Genomic DNA, 19,033 nt, shown 5'->3' with positions numbered 1-19,033 from the left:
AAGACTCCTAAAAGCAGATGTCTAAAGGGATGAAATATAGACCTCTAAAGGAGAGCAACACAGCAAACTTTCCCAAGATATACAAAAAAGGGTCTCACCAAAATGATGAGTGGTTGTCATAAAATGTATGTGATGGGTTTCAGAGACAGGATGGAGTAATGAGACCCTCTTGGAATGTCCAACCTGATAAGGATGGAGGCAACTAGATGGTTGGGCTTCACCATAAGTTAATTAGACAGCCAATTATACCCACACTGTCAAAAGTAGAGTTGGGAGGGGTGCCTAAGTTAGCCTCTACATAATCTCATGAACTTCAGTCATTCTTCGGCTTAGCTCTTTCACTAAGTTTCACCCATTAGGGTACTTTGCTATCCTTCCAATAAACTTTGGGCTTGCTTTACTCTTAACTCCTGGCCTAGCGTGGACTTGCTTTAACTCCTAATTGCTTATCTGGCACCTTCAGTCATCGACTGCACCAGGATAATAACGGGAACAACAATCCAATCCGGTATCATAACTACAGTATAATATTATGATTACGAAATCAATATTGATATTAACAGCATCTTTTTATTTAGATATCACTAGTTTTACATGCACTCTGTGTAATTTGATATAATTTTATCATGTATGTTAATTCATGTGACTATCACCACAATCATGACACAGAACAGGCTTATCATAAAAAAGCTCCTTCCTGCTACACTTTCAAAGCTAAAACCACCTTTCTTCTTGCCCCCTGTCAAATCCAGCAACTACTAATTCTGTTCCTCATCTCTATCATCTTGTCATTTCAACAATGTTACATAAATTTAACCTTCTGAGATTGGCTTTTAAAGTCACTATGATTTCCTTGAGACCATTCAACTTACTGTGTGTCTCAGTTGTTTTTTTCTTTTGCTTAGTATTCTTTCATGTACAAATTACAACAGTTTATTTACCCACTAAAAGATTTGTGGGTTGTTCCCAGTCTTGGGGTATTTGGAAAAAAGCTGCTATAAACATTTGTGTATAGATTTTTGTGTGAACATTTCTGTGGGATAAAGAGTGCAACTGCTGGGTAATAGTAAGCAAGTGTTTACTTACATAAGACAATGCTGTACCTTCCAGAGTGGCACTGCCATTTTTCACTTCTACCTGTAATATGTAAAGTGATCCAGTTTCTTTATATCCTTGCCAACACTTGATGTTATCATTACTTTAAAAAAATGTGGCCATTCTGATAAAGGTATTGATATCTCATTTTTATTTTTATTTGCATTTACCTGAAGACCAATGTTGTTGAACATCTTTTCATGAGCTTATTTGCCCTAAATTCTTTTCAATGAAATGTCCATATCTTTGGCCTATTTTCTAATTGGATTGTTTTTATACTATTGAATTCTGAAAGCGCTTTATATATTTTAGATACAAGTCCTTTCTCAGAAATGTCTTGTAAATATTTTCTTCCACTCTATCACCTGCCTTTTCATCCTCTTCACAAGGACTTTCACATGGCATGCATTTTCATTTTGATCACTTTTTTCTTTTAAGAATCCTACTTTTGGTGTCATGTTTAAGAACTCTGTGTAACTGTAGGTTATGAAGGTTTTCTACTTACCTTTTTATGGTATTATGCATTGCATTTAACTCAAAGTTCCATTTTTGAGTTAATTATTACATACTGTGTAAGGTTAGGTCAAAGCCTCTGGATATTTGGTGCTCCAACATCATTTGTGGAAAGGCAATTCTCCATTGAATTGCCTCTGATCCTTTTTTAACATCAAACATAGCTTACTATACTTATGAGGATAATATACTTTTACCCATATGAATTTTCTTCTTTCTTTTCTGAAGAACTCTGGATCCAATTTAATTGTCCTTTATAGCAGGTAGCCTGTTAGCTAGAGTGTAAGGGACAGATGGGGTTTATCACCACTCTGCAAAAGGAGAGCATTGACTGACTCATTGAAGATGGGTGAGGTGGCAGTTCAGGTTCCTTTCTGGTCCTGCTGATAGTTTTCTAGCAAGAGTGGGACACTGATATGCATATCTGTGTTGCCTCCCAGTGCAACATAAGTTCACCTCCCCAGAGACCCTAGTGATAGCAGAATAGACAGGGAGGTAGAATGCTGAGTCTCTGTTCTGCCGCTTTGTCTCACCTCTTGATGCCCAGGTGGGAATGGAGGCTCAGACCAATGTCATTACTCATGTATTCTAGTGGAGTTATTGCTATTACTATTATTCATGCTGGGGATGAAACTTGGGGTCTTATTAATGCTGGGCGATTGCTCTGTCACTGTCCCATTCTTCTAATGTTTTTGTTCTGATTTTTATGTTCAGGTTTCCTATAATTCTCAATATAAGTAAGAGAAGGAAAAACAACTTAAAATGTCTCACTATGTCTGTAGCTCAGGCTGGCCTTGAACTTGCTATTTAGCTCAGGCTAATCTTGAACTTTCAATCCCTCTGCTTCAGACCCTCAAGTGTGGAAATTACAGTTCTGCACCACCACACCCAACCCCATATTTTAACCTTTAATGCTGATCTCTGGCTAAATTTGCTTTCTAATTAAATGATCTGAACATGGAACATTTTCCAGGGACAAAAGCAAAAGATAGAAGTGAATTAATAACCCTAATTATTTAACATCATTATGTGATATTAAAAGCTACATTTAATGCTGTTTTTCACCAGGGCACAAGAGTACTGTCTAGAACCGTCTAACAGAACTTGTGCACATTGACTTCTACAGCACATTCACTCGTAGTCTGCATGGGCTGAAATCTCTCATGATTTAGTTGAATGATGACCTTTGTGATGTTCACGTGCTGATGGGGCTTTGTGTGCCTTTATTCCATCTTTTGCATTGAGAATGAAGCTTACCAAGTTGGAAGGCATAGTTTTTTCAATTATTGATGGGGTCAATTTTCCTCTCATTTCTGTCTGCACAAACATCACTAGTTTGGAATATGCTGGCTTTCTGTAAGCAAAGGAAGAGTTTAAAAAAAGATAGAAGAATGTATGCATGTATGTATGTTTTAGTTTTTTTGAGACAGGGTCTCAGGGTCTTGCTATGTAGTCCAGGCTGGCCTCAATCTTCCTGCCTCTGCCTCAGCCTCCTGAGTACTAGAATCACAGGCTTGCACTACCATTCCTGGCTACATGTACAAATTTTTAAGTCTTAGACTTGATGGTCACAGAAAAGAAATTTACTTTTTTTCTCTTTTCCTTTTATTGTTGTGTTGGGGGTACACTGTGGCATTTACAAAAGTTCTCACAATATATTAGATATATCATACATGAATTCACCTCCTCCATTATCCTCCCTCCCCCTATTCCTGGAGTAGTTTCAACAGGTCTCATTTTTCCATTTATATAAGAAAAGAAATTTAAAAACTTAAATTTATATTATTTTTGTGGAAAATTAAAAAGTAATTTTTAAAAAGTCTTCAAAGTCTAAAACCTATTCCACTGGGTACAATTATGTGAGGGAGAAAAATTAAAAAACTCAAAAGAGAAAAGGAATGATATAAAATTTCTGACTGATGAAGGTTTTATGTATTTTGTAATAAAAGATATAATGGTGGTTTCAAGTTGTTAGGATATTTAGATTCCATTGGATACATTTTTAAGGGTGATATAACCATTTTTAGAAAACAGATCAATATTTAGAGTATGTTATTTACAACATGTACCTTTTTTATCAATTTAATCCCAGGAAAAAGATTTTAATGTTGATTTAAAAACATGTTAAGGGAATATGGTTTTATGTAATTCTTTTAGTGTATATGAAGACCAATGAACCAACCAATTGTATGAGAGTTCATTTTATCCTACCCTTCTCTATGGAGAGTTTAGACTATTTTTACAGTGCCTGGAATGCTGGACTGGGAATTTGTATAGTTCTAAATCTTGATTTGAGTTTACTCATATAAGTGTTTCATATTTACCAGAGAGTAGTTTAATGCTGACAGTATGTTTCATAAGTGTTCTGCATGACCTGCTCAGAAGTACTGGCTGTCCAAAATGTTGGGCTGTATGGAAGGGGAAGGTAAAGAAGTATCTTTTACTTTATCTATGAAAAATGAGACTATTTTTAATCCAGCAGGATGTGAAGCAGAGTTACCACTGTAGGTGAGATACCAAGGTGAGAGCTTTTCTCCATTTTGTTTTTGCAATAGAAAGGAAAAGACTGACAAATGAAGAAGGGTGCTTGTTCTGTGAAGCACACTAGAGTATGTAACTTTCCAGCTAGTGTTCCTGTCACAACTGACTGTCCTCCTTGGAGCATTAATCCATTTGCTTTGTTCTCTCCTGCTGTGGAGAATACAGTCTTTGCCATAGTTTCAAAATTGACAAATGGGTGGGAAGACCATATATTGTTACTATTATTATCATCATGTGCACCAATGGTTCTGTCCAGTAATGGGGGAAAAAAGAGGTTTTTAAGTTCTCTAATTCAGTAGAGAAGATATTAAAAAATATAGGTTTGAAATTTAATTTATTTTGGTTTCCTTCAAATACATTTTTTCTTGTATTATGAGTTTATATCTCACCAACACAAAGTTTTATACCTATTGTTATATGCTAACAAAAATCATTTAACATAAATTAAAGCTTAAGGAATTCATGAAATGATATACATTGAATTAAGACTACATGCTTCTCCAGAATCTGTATTGCTGCTTTATATAGTAGGTTGGTCACTTGTAGACAGTAACTCAGTTTTGATTTCTCTAGTTTTTATGTGAATGTATCAATTTGATGTCTAATTCTTCTATCTGCTTCCAGCAGGTAGTCCATTGGAAAGAATTCTTCCAAGGTAAAGCATTCATTACTAATAAACTCAATTCAAGTGAAATTTATTTTTAATTCACAAAAGTTCCTTAATAATTTATAGAAGTGAATAATGGAAAAATACAAACATCAGGGAAAGTTTAACCATGGGGAAATGTTTGTGTGTGTTTGATTATTACCAGAAACCTCAAATCATATTTAGTAATAAATTACTTATTCTGATTATGCTTAAGATGAAAACAGATAGGCTTAGTGGCCCATGCCTATAATCCCAGCTACTCAGGAGGCAGAATGCAGAGCATTCTGAGTTTGAGGCAAAATTAAGCCTGAGGAAAGTTAGTGAGACCGTATCTTAAAAACAAAATGTAAGCAAAGAGGTTGGAGCATGGCTTAAGTGGTAGAGTGCTTGCTTAGCATGTATGAGACCCTGGATTCAATCCCCAATACTGGAAAAAGAAAAAAAGAAAGATGAAAACAAATATAAAAAGTTGTTTTAAAAATTGCATGTAGGGCAGCTTTTTTTCACTCAACAGAATTCCGGCACATATTTCTACTGATGATTTGGGAATTCTGAACTAAATTATAAATTGAATTAAAAAAAAATCTGTTGAAGGGTCTGGAGATATCTCAGTGGTAGAAAGCTTGTCTAGCATGTGCAAGGCCCTGAGTGGGATCCCCAGCACTGTGAGAAAACAAAACAAAACAAATAAACTGAAAAAACCCTGTTAAAATAAGTAAATACAATAACACTTACTCTTTCAGAGGTGAACATACATAGCCACAAGGATGATTGTAACCACGGATACAATTTGAAGATGAAGAATATTCTGGGAGATCCACACTTTCAGCTAAAGCAATTAAAAAAATTAAATGAAACTTAATCCACAAAATCAGAAAGTCTATTTCCAGTAGCATATTTAAAAAATGTATGAGATAGCACTGAACACAGTTACCAGTATTAACATTCACGTTAACATAGCTATATACATTTGCACTAGTATTTCTAAAGATGCTATTACCTTTTATATAAGAAAGACTGTTGCAAGTATCATGTGATTGCTGTCTCAAATTTGAAGCAAAAGAAGAAATCACATCAAAAATACTATTTTATTAGGATCATGAGTTCACTGATTTTTTTTTGTTAATCTTTTACATAAAATATATGAAGTGGTTAGATAGTTTAAACTACCCTATTCTGCTAATTCCATGTAGCCAAATTCAAAGTATAATTAAAACTTAGTAAAAATTATTGTAATAATCACACAGCATTTCATATTGTGAATGCAGAGGGAGGTGATTTGATTCTGATTAAACTTATGACAATTATATCTATTCATTCTCAAAGCATTTTTTAAAGATATATTTGCTTATTCTGTGCAACTAATCCTGCTCTTGTCAAGGAAGATGGATTTTCCTCTATTATTTTAGCATAAGCAGCCAGTTCTGTGGGCAATAGAATGTGAAACACTAGCTTCGGAGACTAATGTGGTTGAATGAATTTTCCATTATTGTATCACTGTCTTAACACAGCTCTATTATATTGGCATAATGGTACTAACAAAAATTATATTAAAATGTTTTTCTGTGTTTAAACTATAGAGGTTATACATGCATCTCTTTAAAAATATCTGTTATAGTCTACAAATGGGTATGGGGTTTTTGTGAGGCACATTGTGTGAAATGAAAAAGCCCAGAGTTTTAAATTCTGGTTCAGCTATTTATTAGCTATGCAACTTAATTTCTTCACTTCTTAATTTCTGTGAACTTCAGTTTTCTCATTAGTGAGATAAGGCATGTAAAATGAAAAATATTTAACTCAAAGTAAGGTGTAGAGTAAGCTAAAAAATAAACTCTAAGAAGAAGGCTATGAATATTAATGAAAAACTTAGTCAACGGAAATTTCTTAGAGTAATTTCAGTAGTGATTTGTGCACTGAATGACTAGTAACCTTTACTTGCTGATTTTAACCTCTGTGCTTTTATTTTTTTTAACTTCTAGTATTCTAATACAGAATAGAAATGGTCTGCTTTAAAAAATGTGGAAAATAATAGATCTATGATTCAGACAAGGCTGTATTTTGTAATGTAGGCAGTGAATATGTTTTGTGTGTTTTCATTTCAAAAGTGAGACAATTAAAAATATATGCAAGTTATGAACTTCAGCTTCATTGGTCTGCTGCAAGACAAAGAGAACAGGCTGCGAGTGAGAGGGCTGACTCAGTCTGGCCTGTGAAACTTAGAATACTTTAGTCACCTCAGAGTAACTGAAACAATTTTGGGAAATAAAAGTACAACTGGATTGTCTCTATCCTTAGTACTTTGCAGTACAAAAAAAATTCAGATAGGAATGGTGAGATTAAATCAAATTTTAGAGAAAAATGGGAATCTTTGCCTCTGTTCTACCAAAGTCCTTTTACAATGAATTTTCTTAAGTTGGAGTCAAAAGATGCTTATGATATAAAACAGTATGTTTTGAGTCAATAAGGCAGGTTACCAAATGATTACACATTTACACTTTACAGAGTGAAAAAACTGCAGAAACGGTACTAGGGATATATCAAAACCTACAGTTTCTAAAAGAAATATGGCACACTTGTGTAAAGACCTATATAGTGGAAATTTCTTCAATAGTTTTATCAGTTACTATATGTATACATTTAGTCTAAGCACTTTAAGTATAAAATTATATATCCCCAAACTAATTTCATTTCATAGAACTTAAAAAAATGATATATCTTGAAGTTTTAGCTATAGACATCCTATATTGAGTCTCTCAGGGCTTATAGTGCAAAAGTTCAGGGGATAACATAATCATTGAATATTATATAAGTGACATTTCCTGAATGAGGTAAAATATCTGGCATGTCTACATGAAACATATACTTGTTTGTTGCACTGAATAAATTAAAAAAAACAAAGGAAATAATTGAAAAATATAGTTTCTTCTAAAGTATTAAAGGGAAAATTTTATTAATGACTCATAGTAATCCCAAAAGGTAGGCAAAATGTTTCAACTTACAACTGACAATGTCCATATTCCCGTCACAGTGCTTGATGTATACTAAGTCGATAAAGTCTCGGGGAGCAATTGAGCCCAAGGCAAAACTTTGTGTAATGGTATGACATATAAATGTGTCCTGGAACAGATCAAACCATAAGATTACAAAAATAATTTAATGCCTACCATTTGTATTGTTTCCCAAAGAATTTCACTGCACATTTCATTACTATTTGGAAAAAGCAAGGCTTTTAATTTTTAAGACTATATTATGAAATCAACTTGTATTTCAGTGTTAAAGGAATATAGAGTTACACTTATGAGTACAGAAAATTCAGGGATTAAACTTAAGATCATCTACTCTTTCAATTTTTATTTGGAGAAACTGAAGCTTAACATATTAAATCATATGATTGGGTCTTGAATGGCATTGTTGCAAGTTACTCTTCCTCTCTGCTTCTGCAGATAAGATCCCCTAGCCAAACAACCCTCCTTATCAAAAGTACCAGCACCATTACTGCTTATCCCTGTTCAGTGGATTTCAGTTCTCTATTGGCCCATGGAATTATTCCATCGCTTCCTCCTACAGTACTGGGGGTCACCTCACCTCACCCTCTTGATACTACAAAGGCTGCCTCCCATAGCCTCTGGTTAATCTGTTCCCATGTTGTCCTGTGTGACACTGTTTGTCCTCTTATGCTAATTTATTATTAATGCCTAATAAACCATTATCAGTCTCCTTTGTACACTGCCAGGTACTGTATGTTTGGCTTCCCCTATAAGCCTAGAGTGGGAATTCCCCCTCTATTGGGTCAATAGGAGACAATTAAAACCTACTCCTGGAATTGAATACTATAAATATTAATAGGAAGGTAAAGTGATGCTGTTCAGAGATACTGTGGAATACTGACTGGAAAGGGTATGCACTTGGAATTTGGAATCAGGAAACCAGTAACCAGGTACAAATCCTAGTTCTATCACATTTGCTGCAGTATCCTTGGGCAAGTCACTATCTCTCTCAATCTGTTTTCAAGTTTTTTGATGCAGAGTGTAGTATCATTATTATAACAGCTGACTTGTAGTAATAGCAGAAATATCTGAACTGCTAATGGAACTGTATGATTAGTTTATCAAAGTGAATGTTTAAATCTCAAAAAAGTCATGGACATATTTTTTGTTTATTTGTTTGTTTTGATAAACTTCAGGGCCTCTCCACAAAATGAAACTGGTTTACTTTTTCAGCCCTTCTTAGAACCTCTCTCCCCTTCCAGACTTTAAGATCAGTTTAATAAAAGTAGGTGAAATTACAGTTCTAAATGGATAATAAGGTGATCGGCATAAATGTGGAGCACATTGGTTTTCTCTTCATTAAACATTGCCAAGCTCTCTCTAACCTCAACCCTCTGCATCTGCTTTTTCTCTACTACTGTCTCCCAGATCTCTCTCAACTCCATTTTGTGAACATGTTTATCACGTAGGCCTTTCCTGCCTAATTAGCTATAAAGTGACTTCTGTTCATTGACAAAGGCACAGGTCAGCAAGAGACTGCCCTATTCAGAAGATGATATGTATTTACAAACACAATAAAGCCAATTAGAATTAAAACTGTTAACTAATATGGATTGAAGTTTTAAGGCTTTTAATAAAAATTTTAGCAAGGCATAATGGCGCATTTGGAAGGCTGAGGCAGGAGGATAGCAGGCCAGCCTGGGCAACTCAGTGAGACCCTGTCTCAAAATAGAATTAAGAAAGGGCTAGGGGTATAGCTCAGTGGCAGAGCATTTGCCTACCATGCATAGGCCCTAGGTTCAATCCCCTGTACTGCAAAACCAAACCAAACCAAACCAAACTTCACCTCAAATCTATAAAATGTAATGTGTATACATCCCATAGTTTTATAGTTTTCATAAACTTAGCTCACTAAGGTATAAAACTAAAATTAATACAGAAAGTCTACTATTAAACAAGTTACCGAGTCAATCTTGTGTACCATATTGTATGCTTTCAATGATTTATCCCATGTAACTCTGTTTCCAGGTTGGTAGAGGAAATCAGATAGTTTATCTGATGATTCTGGAATTATCCCTTCAGCACGGTATCTATAATTAACAAAATAAGCAAAATTCTAAACTTAAGGGTGAAAATATTCTGCTATCAGTTAAAGGTAGATTAATTTAACTAGTAATGAAAACTTGAGGGTAATACAGGCTGAGTATCCGTTATCTGAGGTATTCTTGGCGATGTGACCCAAGTCTAAATACAAAATTCATTTATGTTTCATATATACTTTATATACATATCCTGAATATAATTTTATACAATATTTTGAGTAATTTTATGCATGAAACTAAGTTTCATGAAATGGAACTTTCTACTTGAGGTGTCATGATAATATTGAAAACTTCCAGATTTTGGAGCATTTCACTTTGCTCTTTTTATTTATTTATTTATTGGTGATACTGGGGTTTGAATTAAGGGCCTCACAGTTGCTAGGCAGGCGCGCTACCACTTGAGCCACTCTAGCAGCTCTCTATACCAGCATTTCAATACACTAAAATTCAATGGGAAGTAGCAAAGCTTATTTAAATATTCATTGCAGTGATTTACTTCAAAATTTATTTTCTATAGCTTTTGTTTATAATGTTTCAATAGCTGTCTTTTACAGGGTGCTTTTATTTAGAATTATTCTAAAATCTTTTTACTAAGATTTTACCTGTTGTATTTATCACAAGCCAATAGTAATTGATCAGAAGTTTGTGTGGTTATGCAGTATCTCATGGTTCTAATTTTTAATTTAAGATTTTAATATGTTCTACAGAACAGATCAGTAAACTTTTCAGTTGCAGTCCAGATGGTAAACAATTTAGGCTTTGTAGGCCATATGGTCTCTGCTATACCTATTCAACCCTGCTTGTGTAAGTAAAACAGCAACAGATAATATATAATGAATGGGTATGGTGGCTGTATTATAATTAAACATTTATAGACACTGACTTTTGAATTTTATTCATTGTCACATGTCAGGAAATATTGTTTGATTTTGTTTCATCCATCTGGGAAATATGAAAGCCATTCTTAACTTTAAAGCTATGCAGAAACAGGAAACAGACCAGATGTATCCTATCAACACAGTGCCAACCACTGGCCTGGAGGAATTAGCATTGTCTTGAATTAGTGCAAATTCTAGCTTAATGTCAACACCTTGGGCAGTCAACTAAAAAATGGTGACAAAGTATGTTGAGTTTATTTTTTGTACTTGAGTTTCAATACATTAACTTTGCATTTGGTAGCCAATATAATTAACTAAAATCCACAGATTCATTCAATCATATTTATTATGTCTCTCTGTGACAGGTACTGCACTGGTGCAACAGATACTGCAATGAATAAGAGTGATTTATTTCTAGTTTGTTTCCTACCCAAGTTCCTATTCTTTTAAGTTTAGATGCTAATAAAGGAGATATCATAAATAACAAAACAAAAAATGAGGTAAATTCCATACAGTGAAAGTGATATGAAGAAGATAATGGTAGAATAGTGACATAAACGGGCAGAGTGTATATATGTGGAGACTTTGGCCAGGTAGCCAGGAAGGTCACTTTGAGGAAGAGACAGTGAAGCTGAGTCCTTGACAACAAAAATAACATTAGCATTGGGAAGAATTGGACAATTTAAGCTCCCCCAGGTTTACCCCAATTTGATGGTAATCTCACTCTCTTCTCAGTCCAGGTTGGGGAACATAAACTTTCAAATGAGGCACACCAACCTGGGCAACATGTTCAGATTGATTTCCTTTGTAAGAAGAACCTTAATACCTGCAATAACTGATTTAAAATAATATACAAAATATATATTTGTTTATGTATATAAAATATATATGTTGACAGATATAAGTGGCACAAATCCACACTGTCTTTCTGTACATAAGCATAGAAAATTTGGAAGAATTGGTGGGTTGTGCTTGAGAAAACATTCATGCTCAATTGGGTTTGTGTTCTTTTTATCAATTTTAACTTTGAAACAATTAAGAGAGTTGGCCAAAACCAATGCGCAGTTAGCAACTCTAAAATGGCCCCCAATAACACCCACTTCATGGTATTGACATCCTGCCAATAAGTAATTCCCCCCTTTTTGAGTTAGGGCTAGATCTAGTGATTCACTTCTAACAAGTAAAATATGGCAAATGTGATGGAATGTAATTTATGAGATTAGGTTTCAAATAGACTTTGACTTCCATTTTACTTGCTCTTGCTCTCTCCTTGATCTTTCATTATGAGGTAAATAAACTGTCATATTTTAAGAGTGTTATTGAGAGTCCTATAGGTCAAAGTAATAAGGAAGGCCCCAGCCAAGAAGTGTCAAGGAACTGAGGACCTCTGTTGAGCAATCCTATGAGGAACTGAATCTGCTGATTACCAGGTGAGTAAACTTGGAGCAGAGCTTCTTTTAAGTGCATTTTCATATGAGCACTAAGCCCCAGCTGACATCTTGGGTATAATCTCATGAAATTCCTTCAGGCAGAAGCATCAAGCTAACCTCTGCCTGGAGTCCCAACCCACAGAAACCATGAGATAGATGTCTAAGTTGCTAAGTTATGGAGTAATTTGTCATTCATCAATAAATAACTGGTATATGATACATATAAATTTCACTCAAAATGTAATAAGAAATTCCAATTATTTGTTTAGTTTTGCAGAAAAGATAAGCATAAACTATCTTTTATAAAAAGTTTCAATAAAGCTTTAAAGCAGCCTAAGGAAGGCTAGTCTACATATAGTACTTTGCATATAAAAACTCAAGGAGTATTTGTAGAGTAAAATGAATGAGTTCCAAGGTTTCTTTGATGCATAGGTTACTGTCTACATTGGCCTCACCTATAAGATATTAAAAGTCACACTATTCAAAATTTATTTTCCTAGTGTGCCTAGTGTGGAGAGTGGATTAGAGCCTATGAGAACTGGACACAAACTAGGCGAGATGCAGCTCACCTGCTTTTGGGAGATTGGCACAGCCCCTGAAGCAGAACAGCTGTGTCTCCTAAATTGTTTACATTCAGAGAAGCAGGAAGGCAGTTTTCTCCTGTTACAACATCACGCCCCTTCCCACGGCTCCACCCTGTTTATCACTGGGTATAAAAGGCCTGTGGAAGGAGGGCTGGGGCTTTTGCTTTTTGCCTTTTAGGTTGGGCTTTTGCCTTTGGCTTTGGCTTTGAGCTTTTTGGTGTGGGAAGCTTTTGGAAGGGAAAAGAATTACTGAAGGAAAAGAATGGCTGAAGAGGGGTTGATAGAAAGTCTGCACCAAGAACTTTAACATAGGCCTTAGAAAAACTAAACTAAAGAAAGAACTTTACAGTGCAAGTCTTAGGACCAAGACTTTAAGAGTTATGCATATGCAGTTTGTAGGCATGGTAGTTAGCAAGTCTGAGCGCCAAAGGTATAAGAAAGTTAAAGAGAGATGGGACAGTGCAAGCCTGGGGGCAAAAGACTTCAAGAGCGATTAAACTAAGGAACAACTAAGAGAAAACATGGGACAGAGTGAGTCTAAGGAAAGAGGTTTTAAGTAAGGTTTTAAAGAAGGCAACTTTAGAAGCAAGGTTTTAAAGAACTGCAAGGACTGTGGCCTTAAAGAATAAAGATAGAGAAAAGAAGAATGAGGGTTGGGCATCTCCACCCAAGTACCTAACACACCAGACCCTACTTTCTGTCCTATCCTGTGTCTTTTCTGAATCTCCAGTCACCCCCAGTTAAGCCCAGTTAGGTTCGGTAATAACCAGGAGCAAGAGAGAAAGCTTGTTCTAACAAGGGAAGGAGTGAGAAAACAGTGCCCCCTCCAGCCTGGGTTTGACTATACCCATTCTTCCCTTAGTTTATTTTTTAAAATGCCACTATTAGCACCATTAATTGTTTACATAGCAAAGGAAAGAATTATTTTCCTGATATGTTAGTTAAAAATTGGCAGTCAGGAGACTGAGGCAAGAGGATCATGAATTCACAGCCAGTCTGGACTGTATAGAGAGACAGTGTCTCAAAAATGAGATCAAGCAAAAAAGAAACAAAGAAAAAGAAAAGGAACTGAATAAAATTTAATCTTCTTAATAGCATGATGATCTGAGGAAACTGATCTCATAAGCAATAAATGAGCAACTCTAAAAAAAGAAGTTAAAGGCCAACACAATTTTGTTTAGTGTACTTGTATTTGAAATAGTAGGATCCTCCAAAATTTCCTTAAAAACTGCTTACAGAAAAAATAAAACCCAAAACCCTTCATATATTAGTAAGAGAAGTAGATGAAGAAAAACCCTACTCACTTGTTCATTTAAGGAAAGGGGAAGGGTTTTGAAAAGACCATTAAATGCTACTAGTAGCAAGACAATGCTAATGTGATTTTTTGTTAGTAATTATTCCTTAAAGTGGGAATTTCCTACCTTAGTGAGTTATTCACTAGAAGGGTGTGTGTGTGTTTGTGGTGCTGGGTATTTAGGCATGTGTTGTACCTCTGAACTATGCTCCCACCCCAGAAGTCATTTTTTTGTGTGTGACTGTCTTCAGGTTTGAAAATAAAGGATTAGATGGCACACAATTGCTCTATTAACACCACATTTCAGACTAGTGAGTTCATAATTTCTATTTCTGATTACTGTTAAATAATTTGTTACAGTTAATGAAGTGGCATTGAATTCTAGATACAGTAATGCCATTGAGTTTAAAACAATGATTGTAAATAAGAAAGTGTACTCACAGACTTCCGAGGAATCTTTTAGAAGCCTTGCTGTACACAGTTATCTTTTTCTCAAAGGGGAATAAAAATCCAAAAATAATTAACTGTCAGATACAGAATAAATGAAAACACAAAATAAAAAAAGATATACTTTTTCTGATTCATGGAAGAAAAATTTTAAAAATGTGTTCAATTTGTTTTTGAGGTATTGGGGCTTGAACTCAGGGCCTACACCTTGAGCCACTCCACTAGCACTTTTTTTGTGATGGGTTTTTTCGAGATAGGGTCTCACTAATTATTTGCCCAGGCTGGCTTTGAACTGCAATCCTCCTGATCCGCTGCCTTCTGAGGAGCTAGGATTATAGGCATGAGCCACAAGTGCCCAGCTTTCACTTTTAATGAAGGCTGGGTATAGTGGCTCATCCCAGCCACTGGGATACCTGTAATTCCAGCTACTCAGAAGGCAGAAATCAGGAGCATCGAGGTTCTAATCCAGCCCACGTAAAAAGTTAGAAAGGCCCATCTCAACAAACAAGCCAGGTGTGGTGGCCTGTAATCCTAGCTACAAGGGAGGCATAGGTAGGAAGATCATGGTCCAAAGCCAGCCCAGGCAAAAAGCACAAGATCCTATCTGAAAAATGACTAAAGCAAAAAGAGTTGGGGATATAGCTCAATGGCAGTGCAAGGCCCTAAATTCAATCCCTAGTACTGCCAAAAAAATAAAAAATCTCTACAATGAACTCTTATTAAAAAATAATTGAAACATTTAATTTGTTTTCTTACTGCTGTTTTAACCAATTTCCAGCCAGATGTATCTTGATTGTAACCTAAAATTTCTTGGACAGTTTGTTGGGCAATTGCTTTATAGTCCATCTACCTGTAAAGTTTTAAAAACAAATAATTGGTAAGAATGTAATCATATAAACAGTACTTTTTTGAGATGGAGTCTTACCATGTTGCCCAGGTTGGTCTCAAATTCATGGGCTCAAGTGATTCTCCCACTTTAACCTCCAGAGTAGCTTGTACTACAGGCATATGCTACCACACCCAGTTCATATAAAAACTTTTAAAATACTACATTACATTTTAATACTATTTCTACAAAGCCTATCACCTAACAATGCAAAATAATTACTTGTTGATTACATACATGCATGAATGAACCCCTTTCTCCTTACTTAGTCTTTTAAATGAGAAAATGTGACATAGTTGGAAAAGGCAGACTTTGGAATCAGAGACCTGGGTAATCCTGTCTCTGCCACTTACTGTGTGAGGCATGCTACTTAATATTTGTTTTTTTCATTTTCCTCTTGATATAAAAGTGGGATAATACCCACCATGTAGAATTGGTAATTGTAGGATTAAATGTATACAATACATTTAAATGTCATACCCCCAGGTCTGGCACAAAATAATCACTCAGTAAGTATTATTTCTAACATGCTCCCATTCCCTTGTAATTCATCACAATCTATTGATCATGTTCTCTTGGGGATTAATTTTTAAAGTGATAGGCATGACACTAAATGATCTGACTCCTCTTCAAACATACCTCCTACAGGTCATCTTATTGTACACTTAGTTCCAATCCTATTGACCTCGTGGCTGTTCCTTAAGTATAGTCAAGCAACTTCCTACCTCATGGTCTTTGTACTTGCTGTTCCCACTGCTGGGAAAATTCTTCCTCGATGTGTCCATATGACTGACTATTTCATTGGTATCTTTGCTTATATGTTACCTCCTCAGACAAGATCAATTTTAAATCAACTCAATTTAAATACATTTACTGAACCCCTACTTTGAGATAGGTACTACAATGGCCTGAATGTTGCCCCCTCCAAATTCCTATGTTAAATTCTCAACTTTCAATTATGATAGAGTTTGAAGATGAGGCCTTCGGGAGGTGATTAGGGGATGGGAGCAGGGGCCTCATGATTGAGATTATTATGTTTATAAGAAATTGGCAGGGACCTCATTTGCCTCTTCTACACTGTAAGGACATAGCAAGAAAGTGATGTTTGTATCCCAGAGGAGGTCCTTCACCAGAAGCTAATCATGATGTCACCCTGATCAGACTTGCAGCCTTCAGAACTGTGACAAACAAACTTTTTGTTTATAAGTCACACAGTCTATGATAATCTGCTGTAGTAGCCCAAAGGGAATATGTCAAGTACAATGGTAGGTAGAGCAGACAATTAAGAGACAGTTTCTGCTGTGAATGAGTTTAAGAACCTGTAGTTTCATTAGTCCTTAGGCCCATCAACCAGTTTCAGTAAGGAAAAACCGGCAGGTGTGATATAAAGAACATGAAAACAGCTGGATTTAAATCCTGACTTTGCCACTTACTATCAACTTTATTATTTTGGGTAAACTGCTTGTTGGGTCTGGGGACCTAAAGGGCAGATGAGTGAGTATCCCATCCCCCACGGACAGCACTATGAGCCATGCACCCTAGGAAGGAGATATATGGTTTCATAAATCTGTCACAGAATGCTCTCAAGGTTGTTTCCCCCCATAAAGGGCAAACAGACCAGCTCACGGAAGAGAGCCTGCACATGAATCCATGGCCAATGGAAAAAAACCCACCTAACCCTTACCCTAACCTAGTGTTAAAGCATCAATAAAAAGCCCCAGTCTTGACCCGAGCAGGGAGCCACCAGTATCTGGGCTCCGCTGTCCTGCTCTGGCTATAGTCTTTCCTTTCCCTCTAACAAATTCTACTTTGTATACCGGCCTTGTCTCATGAGTCAATGAGCTGCCTCACCAGCCAGTTCTCTGGTCTGTGAAGGCCAGGACCCTTGGCACTGGCCCACAACATTCACACTGGCATGTAACATGCTTAACCTTTACTTCAACTTCCACAATTATAGAATGGGAATAATAATACTTATCTTAAGGAATCTACAAGGGTTCAGTTAATACATGCCAAATCCTGACAGAGATCTCCATATCTGTTAACCTGTAAGGGAAAAAGTTTAAGCAGAATTACTTTGGTCCACAATCCATCTTCTTAGTGTCCTTTATTAATACTTTGTATGGCTTAGGAAACATTTGCATATATGCCTCAAGATGGAAGAAAAGATAGGATGAAAAATGGTGTGGGGGATGAACCCAAAGTTTTTTTTGTTTGTTTTTTGATGGTACTGGGGTTTGAATTCAGGGCCTCACACTTGCTAAAGCAGGCACTCTACCACTTGAGACATACTCCAACCCATGGTCTTAAACATACTAGGCAAGCAGTCTACCAACTGACCTATGTCCCCAGCCAAGAAACATTAAAAGATACTGCTTATGAGGAACCTCCACAAATTATTTTAAAGAAGTACCGATTAAAAAGATATTTAGGTGGAATGTGCACTAAAAAAATCTAATTTTTATAGCTTATGCCATCAACAGTCTTTGGCTGATTTCTGAGCAGGACTGTCTTAGTATATAAAACACAGTTCTTTATTTCATATCAGCAGCTTTCTTGATAGTGATTGATCTCCCAATTTTGCACATTATTGGAATTTATCACTAGCTGTACACAGGAACATGAACTTATGTGTTTAATTGAACCATGAAGCTGAATTTTATAGCTTTTGGCATTTTTACTTGCTAAGAGGAACAGGAAGGTGAAGTTTAGTAGGTTAGAGAGGGTGAAAAAAACAGCAGACTGCAAGAATACATTTGTATTACCTCGTGATGTGGTATCGGATGAGCTGCAACTTATTCAGATGGGAATATTGGTCAAGGATATCTTCACCTATAGAGTCAGAGGAACATAAACATCAACCAATAATGACATGGCATTTTTTTTTTTTTTTTGGATACACCGTTTGGTTGAAACTGGATCCTTCGCAAGCTCATATCCTGTCCCATATTGCAGACATGTTGTTGACGGATCTTTACATCCATTTGTATACTGTTCCTCTTTCAGGGCTGCCTGACTGGGTCCCCAATCTGTGCTGGGTCACTGCCATTCTTCCCTAGGAATCAAGATTCCCGAGGAGTTTGTTAAATCCCATTCCTGGTTCAAGTCCCTTCTCCAATCCCACACCAGCTTTGTATTGAGAACTGGCTGGAAGCCCAGGAAGGCCGGGCTCAGGCGGGATGGAGAGGGTCCGAGGAACGGGGGAAGGAAGCGGTGGGGAGTGTCCCTGGCTGGAAGGATGCTTCATTTAGGGAGGGGATGAGGGGATGCTCCACAAGCAGGCTCAAAGGGAAGACTAGGACTGTTGGGCTAGCTCTCCCGCCCCACCGGGTTCCCGCCCACGGCTGAAGGAAGATAAGCCCGTGTGGGAGCAGAGTGACCGAGAGTAACAGTGACCAAGTGGGTAGGGAGGGCGTGGGGGCAAGAATGAGTGCAGAACCTGCCCCTCCCAGCTCCGAAAGAAGACAGGGGAGAGACCACACCTCCCAGCCAGGACGCCAACCTAACGCCCCTCTGCGCCCCGTGACCCCTGAGCGGCTCGTGGGGCAGCCCCGCGCGTGTCGGAGCGCCGCGCATGCGCACGCAACGCCGGCGCCATGTTGTGTCGGTTTGAAAGTGAGCGCGGTC

At 36.7% G+C, this 19,033-nt stretch overlaps 1 protein-coding gene across 2 annotated transcripts; it reads right to left on the bottom strand.

Annotated features, from left to right (window-relative positions):
- Positions 1–570: 570 nt before the first annotated feature.
- On the bottom strand, positions 571–19,008 carry Stard6 (StAR related lipid transfer domain containing 6). Of its 2 annotated transcripts, XM_020174123.2 has the most exons (10): positions 18,307–18,871; positions 18,172–18,200; positions 17,385–17,452; positions 15,277–15,372; positions 14,515–14,564; positions 9,749–9,875; positions 7,798–7,915; positions 5,534–5,627; positions 2,866–2,962; positions 571–1,137 (listed from the first exon to the last, which is right to left on the bottom strand). In XM_020174123.2, the coding sequence occupies exons 4-10, from the start codon at positions 15,364–15,366 to the stop codon at positions 934–936; spliced, it is 780 nt and encodes a 259-aa protein (XP_020029712.2). In that variant the 5' UTR covers positions 15,367–15,372; positions 17,385–17,452; positions 18,172–18,200; positions 18,307–18,871; the 3' UTR covers positions 571–933. The 2 variants fall into 2 exon arrangements, with proteins under 2 accessions (XP_020029712.2, XP_073925901.1); XM_074069800.1 differs by lacking the exons at positions 571–1,137; positions 18,307–18,871 and adding an exon at positions 18,889–19,008 and having other exon boundaries at positions 2,336–2,962; positions 18,172–18,238.
- Between the last annotated feature and the right edge of the window lie 25 nt (positions 19,009–19,033).

The sequence above is a fragment of the Castor canadensis genome, chromosome 4 (genome assembly GCF_047511655.1).
Source record: "Castor canadensis chromosome 4, mCasCan1.hap1v2, whole genome shotgun sequence".
Taxonomy (NCBI): domain Eukaryota; kingdom Metazoa; phylum Chordata; class Mammalia; order Rodentia; family Castoridae; genus Castor; species Castor canadensis.
This window is presented reverse-complemented; position numbering and strand designations above follow the sequence as displayed.